General features: G+C 38.6%; 1 protein-coding gene across 1 annotated transcript in view; it reads left to right on the top strand.

Annotated features, from left to right (window-relative positions):
* LOC108373872 (mucin-17-like) overlaps window positions 1–9950 on the top strand; it is a gene marked incomplete at its 3' end in the record, with an annotated part of 25821 nt that extends 15871 nt beyond the window's left edge. Inside the window, 4 exon segments of the mRNA XM_017629815.1 lie at window positions 7634–8142; window positions 8144–8372; window positions 8375–8506; window positions 8509–9950. Coding sequence (XP_017485304.1) covers window positions 7634–8142; window positions 8144–8372; window positions 8375–8506; window positions 8509–9950 — 2312 coding nt within the window.
* Between the last annotated feature and the right edge of the window lie 4 nt (window positions 9951–9954).

The following is a 9954-nucleotide window of genomic DNA, read 5'->3' as shown; positions in this document are numbered from 1 at the left end:
GACACCCGAATAATGAAATTTAAACTTAAACTTTCATTTTCGCGAAAGATGGAACGATGAAAAAGTATTAATATTGCTTGCAAAAGAAGACTCGTATTTAATGTCAAAGCAATTTTTCGCTAAATTTTTCCATAGTAAAGGTGACATGCATACATAGAAAATTAAAAAAGAAAACTACAAATAATTATTCAAAATTAAGGTAACATACATAGAAAATTACAAAAGAAAACCACAAATAATTATTAGAGATAATTTAGAAAAAACAAAGACCATGCAACGTCGAAACAGCGAAATTGTTTTAAGGTTAGAGTTACATTGTAGTAAATGGGGTTTTCTTTTCAGTTATTCTCACTTCTTTCTGCTTTTCAACTTCAAGTTGGTTTCTTTTGTTTATTGCTTTAACTGGTTTGTTTTTTTTTTCTTTTTAGTTGCGACTACGTTCGTAACTCTGTGTTTTTGGCAAATTTTCCTTAGTTTTAATATTTATTATAATTTTTTTTTTGTAATCTCTATGCTATTATTTTCGGTTTTTGGTTGCCTTGTAATTAAAGTAATTGCATGTGGTGCTTTAAACCGAATAACGCAAAAGCTACAATGAACAGCCAACAACACTGTCCAAATATGAATGACATGTGTGGATATTTGAGAAATCAAATATGAATGAATTTTGGCCCTGTAGTACTCGTATACATATGTATGTACACACTTACTACATATACATACATATGTACATATGTATATCCATTTATGTTTATGAAGAAGTGCCGACCACTCGGTCGATAGAGAGATGAAAAAAACTCAACATTAGCAAAGAAATTAGCTATAAAGGTCAAGCGGGAGCGAGAGTTTTTCCAAAAGTTAATGACCGTCCGCTTTATGTACATATGTATGTAGTCTGAAAACAAGTGATGAAATGGACAACTTTTTTAATGTTCCATAGCCGCACTGCTCCATTGTCATTATTCACCTATTTTCTTTTCCACATGGAAAAAGTTTATAAATAATTTAATATTTTCAAATATACTCGTATTAAAGAAAAAATTGCTGCATATGACTCTAAAAAGTAGGGCAGGTTGTAAATTTTAGGAGTCAGCAGTAAAAACCGATACAAGAGTTCCAGAGAAATCTCTTTGATGACAATGGGAGAAGTAGGGATAAATTACTGCACAGATTCGTAGATCGTATCTCTGTTAAGACGCAGAGTGATACAAGAAGCATTAGGTTGCCAAATCAAGTCTGTATAACTCGCAGAGATGAGTGTTTTCTCCACCTATATGGCTTGGGGTTTTAAGTAAACTACAAGATTCAAACGGAATACAGGTGGTGGTTTATTCAAAGAATGGTCAAATTTCTTTGGCTAGAAGCTAAATCATGAAGGTTGCTCTTAAAAAGCTAGATTACTGTGGCATAAACTGTTAGTGTGAATCTATAGAAAATTTTCCGGATGAGCTTCACAAACAAGACAAAAGGATACAATTTGTATAAACCTTAATTCAAGGGTATAGAACATAATTTTTAATACAGGCTTAAATACACGTCTTTGTGTACACCCGATGTGCGTGGCTATATTTGGACCCATAATTTCATATAAGGCTCTAGTCTAGTGGTTCGTCTCAACTAAGAATAAGATATTGTCGAACAGAGGCTATACATAGTCATTCTCCATGAGAGATATTTGCTAGCTGCGCAGTCAGATTTTGAGCGGAGAGAAAGGTTATTCGGAAAAAGTGGCATCCCAACAGAGACTCCCATCTGATATTAAATCTCTGCCCATCGTCTATATCATACCAAAGATTCGCAGCAATTACAAACAACGCACAAAACTCCGAAGTCGCACAGACTGAACTTGGCGACGGGCCCAGAGCTTGGATGAACTGGTTTTCTTTACAAACGGTTCAAAGGTGGCCGACGGTGCAGGGATTGTCAATGAGCAACTTAATTTGAATTTTATCGTCCCGAGTACGCAAATGTTTTCCAGCTGAAAACCTTTGTAATTCAGCCGCGAGAACGCAGGTTAATACCTTATCAAATAGCCAAATTCCAGAAGACTTTTTTTTGGGTGTGTTGTCCTCAATTTCTGATTAATTCGAAATTACCCTAATATGAGTCCCGGGACGTAGGAATATGTACAAAAACGAGGCAGCGGAGGAACTAACGAACTGCGGTTCTGTGCTTAATGTAAGTGGAGCAGCAAAGGATATATAAGAAAGATCTGAAATATTTGCGACCCACTTAAAACCAAGGTTCTGTTATTAATGAGCAAAGTATGTACCAATGAACTCATGACTACTTCCATCTCCCTCTGTAATATATACTGAAATCAACCAAAATCGACAAGTTTCTGAAGGTTTTTGCAAGTGTGACTGTCCTATAATATAAATATTATTTGGAGCTATAATTCAAACAGAATTCGCCTGTCGGACTCTACTTGTACAGCTGTGCAATGGGGTCTTCAACATTTCATTACTTACCGTAAGCTTTGCTGATGACCTTACTTCTTCATTAAGCTTCAAAGCCTCTAGTTTAGCATTTAAAAAAATATATATATATATATATATATTGGATACCCTCTATGGATCTATTTTGCAAACAAATATGCAGGTTTTGTTCCCCAATAGAACAAATTTCTGGTCCAGGACCTGGGTTCGATCCGGGTCCGAGCAACGTCTAAATTAGAAAACAAGGTTCACAGCGGTCGCTCCTCGGCAGGCGACGGCAAACCTCCCAGTGTATTTCTGCCATGGAAAAGCTTCTCATAAAATCAATTTGCCGTTCGAATTCGGCGTAAAACTGTAAATCGGTGTAATCGGCAAAGGTATAAACGCCAAAATATTATTATTATTTTTAGTACAAATTTCTTCCTCTTACAAACTAAAGACTCTTTAATTTATTGCCTTATATAAATTTTATAATCAGCCGGATAACCTTTATAAATTTCCGATTCAGCTATAGTACATCTGTGGTCTTAAGCAATAACCGCCTAAATCGACTTAAGAAAGAATTGAATTATATATGCTATCGTTTTCTGCAACTACTATTCCATGTATATGTGAAACTCCCATCTCGTTAGCTGGGCTATTTAAAAAGTTTGGTTTCCTCATAAGGTTAACATTACAATCCAAATCTTGAAAGCTTTTTTTCTCGACTTCAGGTTTTTCGACTTAGGCGATTATTGCTTATGACCACAGATCATTGCTATGTATGTACGAATATTTACTTATGCCATTTGTTCCCTCGCATATTCATATTCATAAATAATTGTCATATCGAGTGTGTGCAGTAATTTATCACCAAATTCTTAATCAAGATTTTAAAAAGTCACGTAATCAAACCATATGCATAACTAGTGAAAAAAGCATCAAATAAAATAAAACATTCAGCATTCATATAAGGAAACTTGTTTAAAAGACAAATTATGCATTATGTGTGATATTAAGCCATTCTATTTGGTAATTCTATTTTTTAGTGATTTTTTTTCGCCATCACTCTCATTTGAATAAGTAAAGCTGCCATTCTAATTTTTGGTGATTTGCGAAATGACTGGCCATTGCTATATATTAATTACGGTAAAAGCAGGACAATTTTTTTAATAAAATTATCTAATACTACTGCTACATTGTTCGAGCCTGGTGATTATCCCTGGATGGATAAGTCTACAATAAAGAATATGCTAACCAAAGTGCAACCGAATTGAGCTGAGAACCTGGAACCTGTATTTTGTTTATGTGGCCACATACACGGAAGTTTTCAAATTGATCCTTAAGGCAGGAAGTGGGGTAGTTATATTCATAAGAGCTCTCACTCAAGCACAGTTTTCGATGGTTGAATTTCTGGGGGCTTCCAGATGGTTGATGTCCTTTTCTATTGACCTTCCTGTGTAACTATGTACAGATCTNGTAATCAGTTTTATTCAGACCACTGTTTGATGGAAACGTACGCCAACAGAATGGGTATACAGTAGGGTGGTTCAAAAATGCCATTGACTCCGTGAACTAAATATATTGAGAAAAATCCCAAAAAAGTTATGATTACTTTGAGTTAAAATCACACCATACACTTGCATTAAACCCATACCTAGTGCTTTATCTAAAACAAAGTTTATATTACCTTCTTTAGAAAAAGCTTTCCAAACCAAATTTTTTCAAACAATTTCTGAGCTGTAAAGATTTTTCCGAGTTCGTTATTTTCTTGAAAAAGTGTATAAAAATCTCTCGGGTATATTTTAACTTTAGTTGCATTTCCGCCTTACAGTGCTTCTCTATAAACTTTCGGAGATGAACCATTTTCACATAAATGTAGAAATATATGTAAATATGTATATGTAGGAGCCTAATAAAAAAATATCCAGGGTACAAGGCTCACAAGACATATTTTTACAAAAGGGCTGATAATTATGTACGGTTTTATGAAAAGTACTCACAGCTACCTGAATACGTAACATATTTTTCTTACACTGAAAAAATATTTAGAAGATTTCCTTCAGCGCATCGGACTGGCCAACTTGCAAAGTATTTCATACTAAATACTTAAATATTTAAAGTTTCGGGAGAAATTTCTCTTTTACTCCGATATCTCGAGTAATTTACCATAGCTGCCTTTGTGTGCCTGCTTCCAACGCTAGATTATGGCAGCCGCGAACAAAACCTAAATTTTATTTTTTTTTTATTGAAAAGAAACTGCTTAGCCATTAAAAACTAAAATTTTTTTCATTTTCTAAATATAAATTTTTTTATTGATACATTTTTTTTAGAAATTTAAAAAAAAAATTTTTGCTTCTTTTAATTTTATTGTATTTTGTTTTACAGTATCCCTGTTTACAAATTTTCGTTCTTGATACATATCTTATGCGATTTATCGCTTTATTATTTTTTTATTTTTCTTGATTTATGCACCTTGATTTGTTTATGGGTGACACTTTTGCAGCAATTGCGTAAGATTTCGCGACCATGCTGTACTACAAAATTGTTGACTTTTGTTGCAATTGTAACGGCACATATTTGCATATTTTTTTGTCATATGTACATATGTGTCGCATAAATATTAATAACCAATGTATAAACAAATGATTGTGACCGCTACGTATTACGTATTACATACTACATATGTATATATTGTATGTCCACATGCATTTGTTGTACGTATAGCCTTTCATATGTGGACTATAAGAATTGAATAGTCTCGTTTTTCAAAACTGAAAGAGGAACTATTAATAACAATAATATTTATTTCTTTTGTCTTTTTTTTCCTAACTCAATGCACATTCATACCTACATAATTATGCAACCATGGCGTATTGTTTTGCCTTTGACACAGATTATTTTTGTCGTTCATATTATTTGTGATTACAAAAAATGGCTTCGAAGGTGTATAACCAAAAATGTTTCCTTATAATTACATATGTATGTACATATTTTTAAGGCCAAAAGACATCCTAAAAAAAAACAATTATCGCTTGGCATCCTTCTGTGTTTTCATTGAAGTATTGTTTTCATTACACCAACAAATCGTTTTAGTACACAAGAATTACAAATTAATATTTTAAATATATGTAACTCAACTTTTTAGCTTATTTTAACAATTTTTGCCTCATATTCCTTTTGATCTGTTTCAAAGCTACACGATTTACGAATAACTAGAGGCAGATTGTTGAGCATCAAGGTGTTCAGTTTCTCGTCTCTCAACAGTTTACTGCCGAAAGCTTCATAACAAAGCCCTGCAAAGGCAAAGACGGCAGAGTTACCAAATTTGTTCAGTCGTCTGCTCAAAGCAGCAGGGTGAAAAGTAGTTATCATTATCATGAATGTGAATAGCAGTCGAGTGTTTGCGCAACGAGAAATAATTAACCAGGCTGCAATCCCACAACTTGTTTGCAGTCCCAGCTGCAAATACCCAGCAAAAATACGCCTCTGAAATTGAAACGAACATGATATTTTCCACAATTGAAGCCCCTCCAGGCTGTCCAGTCCGCCATTGCTGTGCAAAAAATTCATTCTGATTTCTGATGGTGGCTTCGTTGTACGCAGACCAAAGAAACCTTGATCCTAGCCCCCTCTAGCCAAATGGTCCGATGTCTTATTACCAGTTACTCCCTAAGTAACCTGCACCCAGCAACGACTTGGATTGCCGAACTAGTTTGGCTATAGTTTGGGGACTGGCCAATGCCTTGAGTTCAGCTTTGTTGTCACTGCAGACGCGTAAAGTCCTATTTTCTAAGACGAAGTTCATGGCCTTGTGGATTGCATATATCTCTTCTTGGAGACAAATTCCCCAAGATAAAAGTTAAGCTTATCCGCATTATCTGCGATGTAAACTCTAGTGTCTGACTCTGTATCAGCGTTGAATCAATCAGTAAAGATCCTACAATGTGTAAGCTCGAACTCAGTGTTGGGAGTAAGCCGGTACTTAGCCGCAGTGCACTCCTACTTTCAGAGGCGTAGAAATTACACTTTTTTATAGATCTTTGCGACTAGTGATGACCTCCCCCAGTGAAATCTAAGGCCTCCTCACGTATGTACATACATGTATGTATGTGGATTAGGGTTGGTCTAAAATAAGTAAAGTCGGAATTTTAATGCTCTCACCCCTCTGTTTTTGAAATCAAAAAATATTTATGGGTAACTCAAAGCACTCAAAGTTTCCATGTATTTTATATGAAAAAAACTAAAAATTTTTCATAAAAATGGTATAGAATTTGTTTTTCGATCGGAAAGCTTTTTTCTCTTCAGGGGACTTTCAATAAAAATACCCAATGGTTTATTTAATCCTTTTTTAATATTAACCATGTTTTGTAGGTCCCCTAAAAACCCCAAAAAATGCAACGGGGGACTCATAAAAAATCGCTAGCATTAACAAATGGTAAAATAAACCACTGGGCATTATTACTGGAAGTCTCGTAAGAGAGAAAGTTCTCCGATCCAAAAATATTGCATTTCAGAATTATACAAAAATGCATGGAAAATTTTGAGCGGTTTGAGCGACCTCTAAATATTTTTTGATTTCGAAATAAAAAACAAGGGTATATTTTCTTACGATTTAGAACAATCCTAAGGGGTGAGACATTCAAATTCCAACCTTATTTTTTCCACGTGCATTTTTGGACCACCCTCATATGCATGCATTTTTAAATATTTTCCAATTTTTTGTATACTATACACATTAAATACACATATGCATGCATGTATGTATCTAAACTAGCCTTAAGTCCGGTAATTACGAACAAAATTTGAGCTCTTAAAGAGCTTTTGTTTTCAATATATTAAGGCCCTTAGCTGGCCAAAAATTAGAAATAGCTTTTGAAGATCGTTTAAAATTTATCAACTGTTAGGAATGACAGAAAGAAAAAAAACATTTTTTAAAAAGGAAACAAAATTTTAAAAAAAATTTTATTACGCAAAATGAATTTGAAAAAAGTTTTAATTTAAAACCTATTTGTGGTAATGCCCTCAATTTTTTTTTTTTTTGATGAACGATATTTTTTATTAAAAAGCCCTTAATAATTACTAGTATCTAATTTGTTTAGTTACGCATGTTACTTGTAAAATCCTATTTTATGTATTCCATCGTTTGCTCGTGACTAACAACATATTTGTTTTCCTTTTTCTGTTTCTTCCCCTCCGCCCATCAACCCGCACAGATCTTGACCAAACTCACTTGAGTAGCAAAGACAAAATGGAGAACGGCATACAGGTGGTGCCGCAAACACCGTTACTCGTCAGCGACTATCTCACACTCAGCTCACCACCCACATATTCACGCCTGCCACCCGACGGCCATGAGTTTCCGCCCAATTTCAGTGAACCACTAATAATGCCCCCGCCCAGCACAAATCTATTGAAGGCTGCAAGCCTAATGCAGTCCACCACCACCACCATGACGATGTCCAGCACAAAGGGCAACAACACAAACACAAATACCGTGTACACAGAAAAACTCTTTACGACAGCTAGCGCCAGTGGTGGCCAAACTCTGGTAGCTAGTACACGCACAACACATAAACACATTAGTAGCAATGGCGCTAACAACACAACAGCCGGGGCAACGACTGTCACGTCATCCTCACCGGCAAACGGTACACTGAATATCGACAGCAGTAAGGTGGATGTGCCCATACTGGAATTTACCATCAGTAGCAACAGCAGTGACTAGTAAAGTAGGTGATAGCACAGAAGCAACTGTACCACCACCGCTACCCAAATCTGGTCCACCACCAACTGTGCCGCGCAAGACATACCGCCAGGATCTCGTAGTAAAGGTGGAGGATGCGCGTCATGCGTCCGATAAACGCACGGATGTGCTTGCTGAAGCCACTACCCCTTCGGGTGCTGGTAGTGGCAAATTAGTATTCGAGTCACGTCACAGCCGTTCGACACAGAATCTTCGTCGAGCGGTAGTAGCACACCAACAGCCAACAAACTGGAACCACCCTCGTTTGAAGTGGGTGGTACTGGCACAGGCACCGGCAGCGACTACAAGCGTTCGTTGAGTGCACCACGTCGGCACAGCGACTGGGAAAGGATGAGAAATCGGAGAAGAGCGTGCGCGATAAGATCGCTATGTTCTCAAACGACGCCGAGAGCAGTGGTGCGGAGACACCAGTGAAACCTCTGAGTTTTTCGCGCACGCAGAGCGCTACCAAACCACTCAATCTGAGCACTGAGAATTTGCTTGATACAGCAACGAGCGCGCGCTATGTCACAACAGCCTCCAATCTGACGAAGACCCGTGCTATGAGCGTGGAGAATCTCAACGATGTGGCACGTCAAGTGCAGCTGGCTAAACAGTTACCTACGCAAAACTTTTCAGATTCCATGTACGCGCTGAATACGCTGGCTACAGACTACACACAGAGCTATGCGTCATTGCCGCGGCGCCACATGCAACACTTGGAGCGCCGCATTAGCTTTTCGGGACAGCCAAACTACATGCCAGACGAGGCATCGCGCAAGGCGGCCATAACAAATATACTGGAGCAACGACGCCGCAGCATGTCCAAACTGCGTGGATTGGTTATACCAGAGCGTCCGCATGTGCCGCTTGAACCCATACTCGATCTCCCGGAGATCAAAAGTCGTGATAGTGAAAAGTTGAAGTCAGGCAATACGTCGTCCACAGATTCGACGGACAGCGGCGTTGGCTCTAGTAGTGGCTACTTTTCCACCGTGCCTCGTCCCGCCAAACGCACTGATATAATGCACAACTCACCGCTGCGTCCACTCACCGTAGCTACTACAAGCAACTCGACCAACATGTCTGCCAATAATAGCTACCGTAGCATTTTTTCCGCACAAACTGCCGCACCGCGGCATGCCACAACGGTGCAGTCCCCACTCGCCATGCCACACCAGCCACGCCGCTTTGAGCCAGTGCTAAATAGCACACCGCCTGCCAAACCGCCACGCACCTCACTCAGCGTGCCACCGCGCCAACACGCTATGCACGAAGAGAGCGACTCGGATTCTGTTTTCTCCTCGAAAGTGTCCTCGCCACCTATGTCTCCCTGCGTGCCGCAGGTACCTGAGAAGTTTGCGCTTACACGCACGCTCTCGTCGGAAACGAACACATCTATAGCCAGTTCAACGACTTCCACGCTCACATCTGGCTCGGGTTCGCAGGCTAGCTGCTCATCGGTGGGCAGCACTCCCACAGTTGATCTGTCGCGTCGCGTGCTCAAGTCCGGTTCCAGTGATTCAGCCACGAATCGCAAGAACATATTAGCTTCGGCAAAGTGTCGCAATGGCCGCGGCGATGCTTCAGCGCTGCTGCGTAATCGCCCTTACGACGATGAGGACAGCACCGACGGTTATGATGAAGATGAAGTGCGTCGCGTACACAAGTCTAAACCGCGTTCTACATCGGGTGCATCGCTGGTCGTAATGCCCAGCAAAGCAGTACCAGCCTCAGCGCCAATCAACTACAAGCTAGTATCCAAGAACGAGCAAAGCCTCGTGGATAAGG

This window comes from Rhagoletis zephyria, unplaced genomic scaffold (genome assembly GCF_001687245.7).
Source record: "Rhagoletis zephyria isolate East Lansing unplaced genomic scaffold, Rhagoletis_zephyria_1.1 Rzeph_scaffold_07106, whole genome shotgun sequence".
NCBI lineage: Eukaryota > Metazoa > Arthropoda > Insecta > Diptera > Tephritidae > Rhagoletis > Rhagoletis zephyria.
The sequence above is the reverse complement of the archived record's forward strand: the minus strand, read 5'-3'. Positions and strand labels throughout refer to the sequence as shown.